General features: G+C 51.0%; 1 protein-coding gene and 1 long non-coding RNA gene across 3 annotated transcripts in view; one reads left to right on the forward strand and one right to left on the reverse strand.

The window, feature by feature from the left end:
* Positions 1 to 14,087, reverse strand: part of GPC3 (glypican 3) — a 309,949-nt gene that overhangs the window by 52,450 nt on the left and 243,412 nt on the right. The window contains exon 7 of one of the 2 annotated variants that reach the window (XM_075941137.2): positions 2,032 to 2,188. The exons of the other annotated variant lie outside the window; for it this stretch is intronic. Coding sequence (XP_075797252.2) covers positions 2,032 to 2,188 — 157 coding nt within the window. The remainder of the gene's footprint in view (positions 1 to 2,031; positions 2,189 to 14,087) is intronic. 2 annotated transcript variants of the gene reach the window in all.
* On the forward strand, positions 6,484 to 8,384 carry LOC142831307 (uncharacterized). The gene is made up of 2 exons (XR_016350587.1): positions 6,484 to 7,013; positions 8,128 to 8,384. It is a non-coding gene; the product is annotated as an uncharacterized LOC142831307 (long non-coding RNA).

The following is a 14,087-nucleotide window of genomic DNA, read 5'->3' on the forward strand; positions in this document are numbered from 1 at the left end:
TTCTGAACCCTTTCCAAGGCCAAAATATCGTTTTTGAGGTGAGGAGACCACCTCATATCAGGGAAGTCGATGGTCTTCATTGGACAGTCTAGATAGGACTACCAGCGACCCGCAACGAAAGGGAGTGATTTGCGTTAGAGCATTCACACCTTAACAATGGTGGTGACTTCTGAAATCACAATGGTTCTTTTATTTCCCCGTCCTGACTAATGGCTACGGGTAAATTATTTCTAAAAAGCACCCAAGGGCTCATTTTCATGTACGGTAGGGCAGTGGTGGTTTAGCGAAGATGCTCATACGCTGGCTGGAGAGCATTTCCCCTTGGTGTAGTGAATCCACCTCCCCAAGAGGCCGTAGCTGTGTGGAGGGAAGAACATCTCCGGCAGACAGCGCTGCCTGTGTGGGGGTTATGTCAATAGAACTAAGTTGCTCAGGGGTGTGGAATTTTCCACAGCCCGAGTACTGTAGCTATTATATTAGTCTACCATGCACCTGGCCGCGGGGACGTAAGAGGCTTACGACCGTTTCCAAAACTGATTAGGAGCCAAAGCCCATTGACGTTCAGTGGGTGTTGAGCTAAGTCCCGGCTGAAAATAAGTCGACAGCCCACACGTGTTTTGTAAACAGTCACCCGAGTCTCTACATTCCAGCTAAGAAAAGCCAGGCAGGGTTTGCCACAGGACAATCATCTTCACCCTCTTCTCAATAACTTTCCCAGACAGAAGACGGACCTAGAGTCCCACGCTCTACGGGGCATGGGGAACACAAGGGGCGAGGGCTAGGGCAGAGAGCTGGGTTGTGGGGAACCCGACACACACACCATCCCTGACAAAAGAGGAGCTCCACGTGGCTTCTTCCCACACACACTAGGGCCAGCCCACGCGTGTGACTAGGCTTGGGGGAGGGGTAATACGGAGGGACGTACAGACCACTGACATCTACTTGCTCACTTGACACTGGGCGCAGGGACCTCAGTGTAAACAAGAAGTGGGCCCCTCCCCTTTCCCTTCACTTAGTGGCTCCTGCCCCTTTACATTATATGGAAGAACCATGCGAGCGAGCCCGGCAGCAGCACCCACCCAAGAGAGAGAGACAAAAAGCCCATCCAGACAAGAAGATCCAAGTCCCATCTGAGGGATGGTCATACAGCGCCCTGGCGCAGTGGGACAGGACGGGCTCTGGGGACTAAAACAGAGAAAAGGATGGGTGCAAAACGATAGAATTGGGTCTTCCGCTTTTACAGTCATCCTGCAGGAGCATCAGGGCCCTGGCCTGTCTCCCCTCCTCATGTCTAGGCTGCCTGGCTAGTGGACTAGCATGAGCAACTGAGGCTGGTATCTATATCCCATTGGCAGCCCTGTGCGGATGAACGTGCGGTGGGCTATTTTAGTCACTAGGGACAGTGAAGGAATTGTGCCTTCACAATCAACGTAGCGCATTGGCTTCTCCCCCGCACAAGAGTCTGCTAGTTCTATTTCTACAAGTATAACACGGGGTGGGGGAAGGGGATCCCCAGGCAAACAGCCTCCCCGCTACAGACAGCCGCGAAGGAGCCAATTTCCCCAGAAGCCTGGCGTACAGGAAAACATGCACCTAGCATCTCCTCCGCTCTCAGTTCACCAGCGAGCTACGCTAGCCACACTCCAGGGACCGGATTCACCCCAGCGTCATTCCAGGCCCGTATGCAGGAATTTCAGTGGACGGGGAGTGCGAGTCGTGGGAGGGGCTGATGGCTGTCCCACCCCCGTGGCCCAGCTCCGCCCCCAGACTCACTCCTAGGAGGTGGGGAGAGAAATCAGCCCCAGCTTTCCCTCGGCTGGCCGATACGTGAGGGAGGGAGGCTCAGGCAAGGTGCCGCATCAGCCTCACGCTTCCTTGGGGACTTCGGGGGGCGTTTGCACCCTTCACGCACTTCCTCCCCCGCTGCGTATGGGCCGGCACTCCATTAACTTTAATGTGACGGGGCCCTGGGGCCCAAATACGAGGCAATGCTCAGAGGTGGAACAAAACCTCACGGCCTTCGTCCCTCACCTGCTAAGAACCGGAGCCGATTCTTAACTCCTAGTGCTCCGTTTCCAGAGCCCCCCCTGCAGTCGTCTTCGTCATCGCAGTCGCCGCTTTCCGACTCCTCCTCCTCCGTGCTCTGCTCGGGGGCTTTGCGCCGGGACAGCGCCATTCCTTTCAACAGCTGAAAGAGACAAGGGGACAGAGAAGGATGGAAAAGCCCCCTTCACTGCTGCTGCCCCACTTTGCAGGGCTCAATTCTTTCGCAACAGCAGAAATTGCACTTTCCTAGCCTCAAAGCCTTCCACACACTTTGCTTGAGAGAAGCCTGAAGGAGCAAAGGGGCAGGCGAGAGGGAGAGTTAATTACTCATCAAGCCCAAGCGTCGGCTCGTTAAAGAACTCAGGGATGTTCAGGCCCACAATGGAGAAGAGACAACTGGCCAAAAAAAGTTGTGCTGAAGAATTTTGCCCTATTCTCCCAACATGCCCCCTACACAGAGCAACTGGCCGAATCCTGACTATGTGACACCAGGGGAACCGCAAACAGGCTAAATCAGCTACATATGGCTGCTTTGATTTACCACAGCGGGGCTCAGGGTGCATCTCTAAGAGTGGGATCGGCAGAAAAGCACTGGTCCAACACCTACGGAAATCAATGACACTCCCAGTGGGAGCAGAGCTAGGAGGAGAGATAGGAGGAAAAGATAAGGCAGATCTCGCAGGATTTTTATTCTTGTGTGTCACCAGGCTGGAGAAAATCAGGCCCCAAAATACCACAATTATAGTTCGGGAGAACTGTTCTAAGACAACCGAGGTGTCAGAACTCTACTGTCCAATAAAAGGCAGCCGTCCCCCTTTAGAACTGACTCTCTTTTTCAGAGAGATCAACAACAAAAGTCCTGTCACCTTAGGATCAGGCTGCTCTCTCAAAGCCACACAAAGTTTACCATGTGCACAGTTCCCGATGTACAGTACAGAGGCCACGAGCCACCGAAGGAATGCAGCAAAGCGGCAGGCCGGATGGGCAAATCAGCCCGTTCTTTGGTTACTTGGCAGCGGTTCAATGAAAAGGGGGCGGAGTCCCATGTTCATTTGCAGCATTAGGCTGGTCGTTCCGGTCACTCAATGCACACCCAGGATTGTGAAGGGCAAGTGAGACGCTTTTGAGTGGCTGTCGGGCTGTCCTGGGATACTAGAAAACCACAATGACTCCGGCCTGGTAAAGTGGCAGATCATAACAAGAGCCTGCCACATATGGTAGAAACAATGCAGCGAAAGAACTTTTAACTCACCCAAAGTAACCACAAGTGTCTTCAAATCTTAATATTGCCTCGATATTTTTGTGGAAAGCCTTAGGCAGGGCTTAATTTGTAATGAAAGAGTATCAGGGCTCAAGCAAGTTTTTTACATTCATACCTGAGGCAGCAAGTCCAAAGGTGGCAGGATTATGAACTGCGAAGTAAGCACTGGCCTTAGCTAATCAGGATATGCTCTGTGTCTAAAAACACTGAAACCAGGTCTACACTGCTGGGGGAAGGTTGGCTTATGGTACGCAACTCCCGCTATGTAAATAACATAGCGGGAGTTGACATACCTTAAATCGAGCTTGGCACTGTCGCCACTTTGGGAGGTCAATGGGAGAAACGCTCCTGTCGGCTTCCCTTACAGCCCAACCGTGGTACCCTCAGCATTCAATGTAATGGGTCTTCACTAGACCCGCTAAATCAAACCCCGGACGATTGATTGTCAAAGCATCACTCCTCTGGTGAGTGGAGATGTGGCCTGAGTAAAATCAAATGTCCCTAGTCAACGTAAGACTAAGATTATCATCACACACATTTGAAAATTCATGATACTGTCGCATAACAAGGGTGGAAGGAAATGGACACATTTTGCATCGTTGATTTCCTTTTGCTGATCTTTCTCATTCAGTTTCTAAAATAACCGAACTACTCCATCAAACACAGATTTGTTTGTACAAGTTTGAGTCAGCATGTTCATATATGCTGAAAAATTCCATCCCCACCACGACATAACTAAAAGCTTGGATTTAATCAGCTGACATAAGAAAAGGAAAAAGTAACAGACGCTATTACAGAATGCAGGCTCATTGCATACTTTAGAGGTTCAGTAGTTTCATCTGGTGCAGTGATGTGCATACCTCTCAAGGCATTTTTAATATCTGGATTCCAGGTTATATTTTTAAACGATTAAACTGGTATTAGAAAACAGCTCCCAAAATATTTGGTTGCTGGAGTTTATACAACCTTAGAGGAATGTTTTCAGCGTCTGGCTTCTCATGTCCACAGCAATGTAAACACATATGTTACTGTTTCGATTAGAGTTGCATAACCTAATGAAAAGCAAATGGTTTGGACTCAAATCCACTTTATTTTTGCTTTTCATGCCACCCATATTTACATGTGGCACACATTTAATAATGACCCATGTAAAAAGGTTTGCTTCACATATTTAGAAATATGATGTATGGAAAGTAGCTGGGAAATCTATTAGGTGCGTAGGAGCTGAAACAAAAAATGAAGGTGGACAGTTTTGCACAGTTAAATAGGCAGTGTCATTCTACATGCCTACTACCGAAAGCCCCCACAGATGGAAGACTGTGAAGTTCATAAACCTATTTGCATTTATAGAAGGATGATCACCTGTCACAGATGATGTCTTCATGGCTCTCTATTAAAGTACCAGCTAGCTGGGTACACTCCCATATGGTAACACCAAAGAGAACTCCCACATCAGATACGTTTCCATCTGCTCTTCACACCATTGCTTTTCTTTCACAACAAACTCTCCTTTCACTTTCCTCCCCCTTTTTAACTGAAATAGCTTCCAGAAAACTACAAAAGGACTCAAAGGGTGTGTCTTCACAGCACTCTTAGCTTTAAATAGCTTATTGCGTAATTTGGCACTATCTATACACTGCAAATTTCGAAATAACTCACTATTTCAAAATTCCCCTTAACCCTCATGGAACAAGGGATACCAGGATGTCAGAATAAGCCACCCGTTATTTCAAAATTTATTTCGAAATAACGGGCTGCTTCAATAGATGCGGAGTAGCTATTTCGGGATACTGCATGTAGACGTATCCATAGGGCAGCTTATTCTGATGTCCCGGTAACCCTCATTCTACAAGAGTTAAGAGGAATTTCAGAATAACGAGTTATTTCAAAATTAAGCTATTGTATAATTGGGCAAATTGCGTAGCTTATTTCGAGCTAAGGGTGCTGTGTAGACGCACCCAAAGTGAATTAATAAATTATGATGGAAAACTGAGAAGACTGAGTTGTCTGAATGGCATGACTTTCATAACTCCATTCACCAGCGCCTACAGATCATCTCATCGTGTACTTGGAGCCTGATCCAAAAGATACTGAAGTCAAGGGGTGTGAGGAAAGAGGGGGTGTTTCCATTCACTTCAAAAGACTTTGGCTCCTTGTGGGCGTTCTGGAAGAACCTATTTTTCAGAGGTACAAACATTTCCCCTGGAAAACTGCATGGCCACTTAAATAACAGCAGCTGTAGTTATGGGGTAGCAAGATTTCATGTCGGAGAGGTATACCGTGATCATGACTTTACATCTTTTGATCAACAGAGGCCCCTCTCCAAACTAAGCCAAAGGTGGTTATGGAAAAGACTCAGGAGGAATCATGTTAAAAAGTGAACCAAGAATAGCTCCTAATATTGGTCACATAAGTCGATTACTGGCCGAGGGCACTTGCAGGGTGGCATGTTAGTTTGTTGTGTACAGTCCATTCTTGGAGGCGGGTGAAATAATCCTGCTTTTGCAGAGAAAGGTTACTATATTTATTAGCAGGAGTGGGTGGGTGACGTCCAATGGCCTGCAACATGCAGAAGGTCAAGGTAGAGGACCATGACGGTCCCTTCTGGCTTAAAAGTCTGTGCATATGTAGAGTGAAGGGGCATGGCCTACCTCCAAGATTGAGAGGCAGAAACCTGGCCCCACCCCTTGGTGGGCAGAGCCAGAAAAGCCACGCCTCCTGCCGCTCAATTGCGCAAGAGCCGGTGAAGTGAGCAGATGTCTTCCCCCAAAATGGAGTTCTGCAGTGCTGAAGACCTAGAGGAGGTACTGGCCAGTACCCAGGGGACCCCCAGGACATGGAAGCACACACAGACGGGACCACAAGTAGTTGTCCAGGGACACAACATGAGCCTGGTTGTGTTGCCCAAGTCTAGGTCAGTGTATTTTGGTGGGATCCCCACTAATGTTAGGGCCCTGAGCTGTGACCCAGCGGACCAGGCGCCATAACCCCTGCTGCCTGCCCCATCCCACAGGGGGCAGCCTCCCCCTTTATACTGGTGCTTTGCGCTGCCCACTGGGTTGGAGCCTGGGGACTGCTGGGGGCTCTACCCCCTCTGGGGGTCAGAGCCACTTCACTGCCTCTTGTTCTGCCCTGCCCCGAGGGCCAGAATCCCGAGACTGCTACCTGCTGTTGTGTGCAGGCGGTCCCCAACGGACCAACAGGGCGTGTTCCAAAAGTCCCTTTGCCAGTTGGCTGCTTGGAACTCGGCGTGTCGCCCCACAGAAACGACATTCTAAACGGCAGTTAGGTGCCTGGGCTGGCCCGGTAAAGCCGCTTTAACTCATCATGGAGCTGAAATGCCCTGAAATGCCCGTGTCTTGGCAAAGAGAGAGAGTAGAACGATTATTTATTTCGCCTTCAACACCAGCGCTTGAGGACAGGCAGGTTTAATTAGTAGAGGATGAGGAAGTAGTTGGGAGAGTCCGGGCATCCTCCAGGCACCATTCCTTCCCCCGCGGGCTCTGCGTCGGCTCCTGTGGCCAGTCCCACCCCTCGCTGCACCCAGCCCCCAAGAGGCGGCGAGTGGCGTAAGCGAGGGCTAGAGGTCTCCAGAAGACCAGGGGTCGGTTTTCCTCTTCAACGTGCTACTTCCCTCCAGCCGCTGGCTGTGCGGCCGCCCCTTGCTCCTCCGGCTGGCACTTGTGTGGCTCCCCTGGGGCTGCAGGTGAGCTTTGGCGTGAACGTACTCAGGGCGCGTTGTACTAGAGAGGGGGCGTGGTCTCCGCTCAAGACTGATGGAGCAGGACAGCCATGGAGACCCCCCCACTCTCCTTGCAGGTCAGAACCAGAACTTCTCAGAACCAGGCTCTGGTGTTGGTATCCACACGGCTACTTATAGCCCCCAGCCCAAGCCCTGCGGGTCTGAATCAACTGACCTGGCCAGACGTGTGTCTTCTCATAGACTTCAAGGTCAGAAGGGACCATTATGATCATCTCGTCCGACCCCCTGTACAATGCAGGCCACAGAATCTCACCCACCCACTCCTGGAATAACCCTCTCACCTATATCTCAGATATTGAAGTCCTCAAATGGCTTAAAGACCCCAAGATGCAGAGGATCCTCCAGCAGTGATCCGTGCAAACATGCCCTAGGAGTCTAGGACAATGGTTCTCTTCCCACGGCCTGCACGCAGCAATAGCCCAGCTCATCTGTGTGCTAAAGGCTGTGGGGAGAGGTACCAGCTATCCTATAACGCAGCGGGGTCCAGGCTTCTGCGTGTTCCTCAACCCCACACAGCAGGGTCAGAGTCTGGGTCTGCTGTTAATTAGAGGAGGATGTTAAATGTCGCAGCGTTAGAGGTCCAGGTTCCACTCAAGAGTTTGCGCTTTGCTTTGCTCGAAGTCGTGTTTCCAGAAACTGGAGTCAACGTTCCTTAAATCAAATTTCTGTGGCATCCCCCCACACTTTCCCACTGACTTTCCTTATTCCTCGCAACCTCCTGGAGAACCGGGATCGACAGGGGCACCATCAGCGATCGATTTAGGGGGTCTTTACTAGACCTGCTAAATCAAACCCCAGATGATTGCTCTCCGCAGCGTCGATCTCAAGGTCCGTGTTGACCTCGCCTTAGAAGAAGCCACCCAAAATTAGTGGATGCAGTTGACCATTGGGATGCCTAATTCTCCTCAGCCCCATTGCTGTGACAGGAGACCCAGTGACAGCATTAGCACTGAACATGATTGTCCAAAATGAGGAATGTTTCTGCCAGACATTTTTCTGCAACTGTGTAGATTTGCTTATTCCATTTCCATGATAATTCTGAATATTATTTTAACAGGAAGCTCAGCCGCCGTCTTTTCCACTGTGCATTTGATCATATTCCAAGGGCTTGCTACAAGCATGCGAAGAATTCAGCAAAACTCTTGGAACATTTTTATTAAATTCTTTCAGTCAGGCAAACAAAATTACAGGACAGCTCTGTTCACCAGCAGGCTACCGATATGAATTCAGTCTTCCCTCAATTCCTAGGGGGATTTTTAGTTTGACAGAAATCATCGCTGCTTGCCCTAATAAACAATTCATTGCGCTGCTTGAGTTTGTTGTTATATATTTTTTTTAATTATGTTGCGATGCATGTTTCTGCCTTAAAAGGGAAGGGGACTTCTGGCTCAATTTGGGTTTGCAGGCATGATTTCAGAGTTTGTTATTATAAGCAAAGTTGGGTGGGGTGCACTGTTGCAAATCTCGAGGCTAAAATAAGAATGCAAAGATTAGGCAATAGTTAAAGGAGCAAAACACATATTTCTGGCTAAGGGCTACGAAGATATGATTAAAAAGCTTCATTACTGTTAGGGTGCGTCTACTTCATCTCAGATCACACATCCTCTCCACAGGAGAGTGGGCCCTTGACCACTTTCCAAAATCTTGGAGTGGCCCCCCACCAAAAATTATCCCCCCCCCCCCAGTCTAGGGCTAACATACATCCTGTCTACCACTCGCCTGTAACCCCCGGGCCTGACCCTGTCACAATATTTACATCTGTCTATCTATCTATCTATCTAATCTGTCTGTCTGTCTGTCAACCCGTTCCCACAACGTGTTGTATATTTTGGATTAAGTCCATTATAGAGATGTGGCATATTTTTGTCATTCCGGTTTGGCAGAGTGGCAATCGAGTAACTAGTATCGGGGTAGCCGTGTTACTCTGAATCTGCAAAAGTGACAAGGAATCCTGTGGCACCTTATAGACTCACAGATTTATGGGAGCATAAGCTTTCGTGGGCAAAGACCACGAAAGCTGATGTTCCAATAAATCTGACGAAGTGGGTCTTTGCCCACGAAAGCTTATGCTCCAATCAATCCGTGAGTCTATAAGGTGCCACAGGACTCCAATTAGGTGACTGTAAATTCTTACCGCTAGCTAAAGTGTGATTAAGCAAAGACTTGCTTATTGTTACCTACTACTTTGCTGATCATTAGACTGTATATTTTTCTGCTTCTTACCATAGGCTTGAACCCGCAAGTTGTGAAGCAGCTGTAATGGTAGGATAATGATTAGGGTGAGTTGCTATTTAAAGAGGAAGAAACCAAACTGAATTTCGCAAAGCATGTGGGCTGTAGTAATGGTTACATAATGGCTTCCGGATGTTACTTTTCAGCAGCCCGGTCCGCACGCTTGGCCTTGCACTAGCTGTCCCCTTTGGCTGCAGCGCCCAAGCTGCCATGTCTGCACCACTACTTTTACCACGTTTGCCTGACCCTGCTGACTCACCGCTGCAGGGCCTTTCTGGCCATGTAGCCGTCCCGGCCGTGTGTCGCGCACTCACAACTTGGGTGAGATCGGAGGACCCGCATCTTGCAGGTTGGCTCAGGAAATAGTCGTGTGAAATGAAATGAGCAGTTGCAACCCTTACCAAGCTGGGAGGGGTTGCGACTGCTCTGGAGGATAGGGTCATAATTCAAAATGATCCGGACAAATTGGAGAAATGGTCTGACATAAACAGGATGAAGTTTAATAAGGACAAATGCAAAGTACTCCACTAAGGAAGGAACAATCAGTTTCACACATACAGAATGGGAAGCGACTGTCTAGGAAGGAGTAATGCAGAAAGGGATCTAGGGGTTATAGTGAACCACAAGTTGAATATGAGTCAGCAGTGTGACGCTGTTGCAAAAAAAGCCAACATGATTCTGGGAGGCATTAACAGGTGTGTTGTGAGCAAGACATGAGAAGTCATTCTTCCGCTCTGCTGTGTGCTGATTAGGCCTCAGTTGGAGTATTGTGTCCAGTTCTGGGCGCCACATTTCAAGAAAGATGTGGAGAAATTGGGGAGGGTCCAGAGAAGAGCAACAAGAATAATTAAAGGTCTAGAGAACATGAGCTATGAAGGAAGGTTGAAAAAATTGGACTTGTTTTTTTTTAGAAAAGAGAAGTCTGAGGGGGGACACGATAGCCGTTTTCAGGTATCTGAAAGGGTGTCACAAGGAAGAGGGCGAAAACTTGTTCATCTTGGCCTCTCAGGATAGAACAAGAAGCAATGGGCTTAAACTGCAGCAAGGGAGGTTTAGGTAGGTTGGACATTAGGAAAAAGTTCCTAACGGTCAGGGTGGATAAACACTGGAATAAATTGCCCAGGGAGGTTGTGGAATCCGCATCTCTGGAGATATTTATGAGTAGGTGAGATAAATGTCTATCAGGGATGGTCTAGATGGTGCTTGGTCCTGCTATGAGGGCAGGGGACTGGACTCAATGACCTCTCGAGGTCCCTTCCAGTTCTAGTATTCTGTGATTCTATGAAATTGAGTGATTGCCTGAACCCAGCAGCTCAGGATCTAGCCCATCCCAGGATCTAGCCCATCCCATTGCCTGAACGCAGGGCCTCAGCTCGGGATCTAGCCCATCTCGCATACATATGAGCACTGGTGGGTTGCACTAGGATCTTTACACCTGCTGGCTGAAATGTGATGCATCCGCCTCTCGTGCTTACCCGAGTGACAGGGCGGGCAGGCTGAGGAGGAGGCCGGGGAGGGGGCACGGGTCCCATCCTCCAGGAGAGCCGGATTTGCCTGGGTCAGGCAGCATGGGGCAGAGCCCCAAGTGGGGGGAGGGAGGAGTGACACTGCCAACAGCCTGTGACTGGCCCTGACACTCTAGAGACGCTGTGAGCGACGTCCCCAGCCCCACAGCAGGGCTGCGGGTTCGCCTTTCACCACCCCTGCTCCCCCCCGGCTCTTTTTACCCATGGACGGCTGTTTAGCACAGAGCGTGGGCTTTGAACTGTGGGCCGTGCAGAGCGAGCCCCCCGAGTGGGGACACCCCAGCCCCTGCCCCCGGTGACCACAACCAGGCAGAGCCCCCCAGCAATCCTGGGTCCAGCCTTGTTGGAGAGACGAGGCCTTTGCCTCACAGGAGAGTGGCAGGGGGGCCCTCGAGGGCAGGGAGGCCTCTGGGTCAAGGAAGTGGGAGCCGGGACTCAGCTCCTTTTGCCAGCCCATGTCACCGGGGTCGTGTGGAAGCCAGGGAAGTCCCCCTGCATATGCTGACCTAACTGGCAGCGTTTAACGAGAATCTTGCCAACGGCAACTCCAAATCCCCGGGGCAGGGCTCCCCCGGGAGGAATGCAGTCCCGTCCTCCCATTCTCTCTCCTGCCGCCATAGCGCCCCATTCAAGCAGCCCGTTGTGCAGAGCGGAGGCGAGACCGACCTCGTTCTCGGGAGCCCCCCGTGCCCAGACACACGGAGAGCTGACGCTAGCCATATCCTGCCGGCTTCCTCCTCCCCTCCCGAAAAGGCAGCTCTTTAGGAAACACGCCATAATTTAATAGCCAAAAGCACACGCTGGAGGCCTTCTCCTCATCCCGCTCCTTCACTAGCAGAGCTTGCTCATGCTGAGTGTCTCCCAGGCTTAATCCCCTGCCTTAGCGTCCCCAGACTGTTACCTCTTCAGGTAAATAAGGAAAGAAACGTCTCAGGCGCGCGCTGCCTGGCGCCGGGATGGGATGCCTCCAGTCGAAAGAAGCGCCCATGGAGAACTGTTGGCCTGGGCGTGGGCCTGGCTAACTCTCTCAGGCGGAGCTCCGGCCCGGCCCGGCCACGCTGCCACAGAACGTCACGTGGCCTGAGGTTTCGTGTTGGTCTCCCTGCCCCCCAAATAGCAGCGTCGGGATTTGGCTCTCTCCCTTTCCTCCCCTGGGAAGCGGCAGGAGGCCCCAGGCGTGGGCAGCACACCGATTTCGACCTCTGAGACCCATGGGATGCACACGCCTGGCCCACAAAGTGTTCTCTGGGCCTCCGGTTGAGAACCACAGCACCCCCCTTAGCTCCTCCCAAGCCCTTCTGCTCAGCGCACCACCCAAAGATGGCTCTAGAGCGGGGCCAGGAGGCAGCGGAGCAGGGCATGGGGCAGGGACCCTGACCCTAGATCCCACTGCATGGGGATCCACACTTCTGACCCCACCATGACCCCGTGGGGTTGGGTGGTGGGTGGGAGCCCAGACCCCCACGCTGACCCTGACCCCATCCCCGCTCAGTGGCAGCCGGCACCCCAGCACCCAGACCCTGGGGTATTTAAATCATGGCTGAATCACGCCTGGGAAAGCTGCAGATTTCAATGTGATGCTTTTCCCTTTTCCAGGCTCAGTCCATGTAATGCCCCTGGAGCACAGCCCCGCTTACAAAGATCCTTATCTGAGCACAAGCCAGACTGCAGGAAAGGGACCCGTGTGAAGAGGGGCAATTGCTTCTTTAAACTCGTGTGTTCGGAGCATGGTTGCCTGGTCACCTACAGGCAAGCAACCCAAAGACTCACTCCCATCCCCAACCAGCCGCCGTGCAGCTACTAGCTCTAGAAAGAACACGGGATGTTAGATAGCAGGTGTGACGGCGCGTCGGGGTTTCCCCGTCTCCTGCACCCCCGTAATGGCACGAACAGACTCCACCAGCCAGTCGAATAGAGGGAGTTTATTGCTCCTCCAGGATACAGCACAGCACAGATGGAATCTGGTTCCAGGGCAGGCCTAGGATGCCTCAGCCCCCCTTGAGATGGGGGAGACTGGGCCACCAGCAAGGTGCCCACACTACGTCACAGCGGGTAATCGAATAGTCATGGAACCGCATCAGACTGCAGCGATTACACGACTATTCGATAGTCCCGGGAGAGGCCAGCAGCCTGTGCGCTCCTGGTCCCATTTCTGGGGAGCCCTGTCACCCAGCGCTGCTGCCTCTGTATCAGAAGCAGCAAGGGCGGGGTGGCAGGCGGAAGCCGGTCCGTGAGGGGAGCCAGTTTAAAAGCCGGCTCCTCACGGGCACTAGTTCCCACCCCCCACTTTGCTGCTTCTGATGCAGAGGCAGCAACAGGGAGGGGATGCATGTAGTCGACAGGATTAACCGACAAACCCCAGCTTGCCGGTTAATTGAGCAGTCGTCTCCACGCTGACATCCCTAACAAGAATCAAACTTTGTTCTTTCATTCACACGGTCCATTTCGCACGAGATAGTCCACCCCTCCAGCCAGAGGTCACAGATGCCCTTCCGGCCTCTCCTTTCCCATCCACTGGCTCCCCAAGCCAGCAGACGGAGCCTGCAAGCGACTGCAGGTGGGGAAAATTCTGCGGAGCTTATTTTGTGCTGCTCCGGTGCAATGCATGTAACGCAACATGATTTATTCACCCACGGCTCTGACTTGCTGGCAGCAAACTATATCTTATGGCAGCCTCGTCACCCCCAACCGCGTACGCTACCCAAAAAAACAGGGGATGGGTCGAGAAAATAACAAGGAACCCATTTTTGTTAGGCGAGGTCTGAATTGTGGTTGACTTTGTTTTACTTGTGTTTTACTTTGCGACACCTTGGCAGTATATAAGAGGCAGAGACGAAACCTGTTCCTAATTGTACTCCTATTTCCAACTCAGCACAGTAAGGAGTAATTGCTAATCAAATGTTAATAAAATGGATACAGACACCAGGTCTGGAAAAGTCATTTTCAGCACTTAGGAAAACACCAAGGAATGTCAGCTGTTTTTTCACCTGCTCGAAAAGGAAATACTTGGCTATACCCGTGTCGCCCGCCTTTAGCCCACTGTAGAGAAATCTGCCAGCAATCTCGAGGTTTGAATTACATAAAGACAGTTAAAAAAAAAAGCTAGAGATCGCTGCTTCTCTTGCCGCTTATTTCTAAAAAATCCAACATTCCCAATAGATGAGGCAAGTTTTATCTCCTTGCAGGCCCAAATGGTATCATGAAAAGGCGTCTCGTCACGCCCAGGGGAATTTTCCCCCAGAGGGAATTCTACATTTCA

This window comes from Pelodiscus sinensis, chromosome 13 (assembly GCF_052426305.1).
Source record: "Pelodiscus sinensis isolate ZL-2025 chromosome 13, ASM5242630v1, whole genome shotgun sequence".
NCBI lineage: Eukaryota > Metazoa > Chordata > Testudines > Trionychidae > Pelodiscus > Pelodiscus sinensis.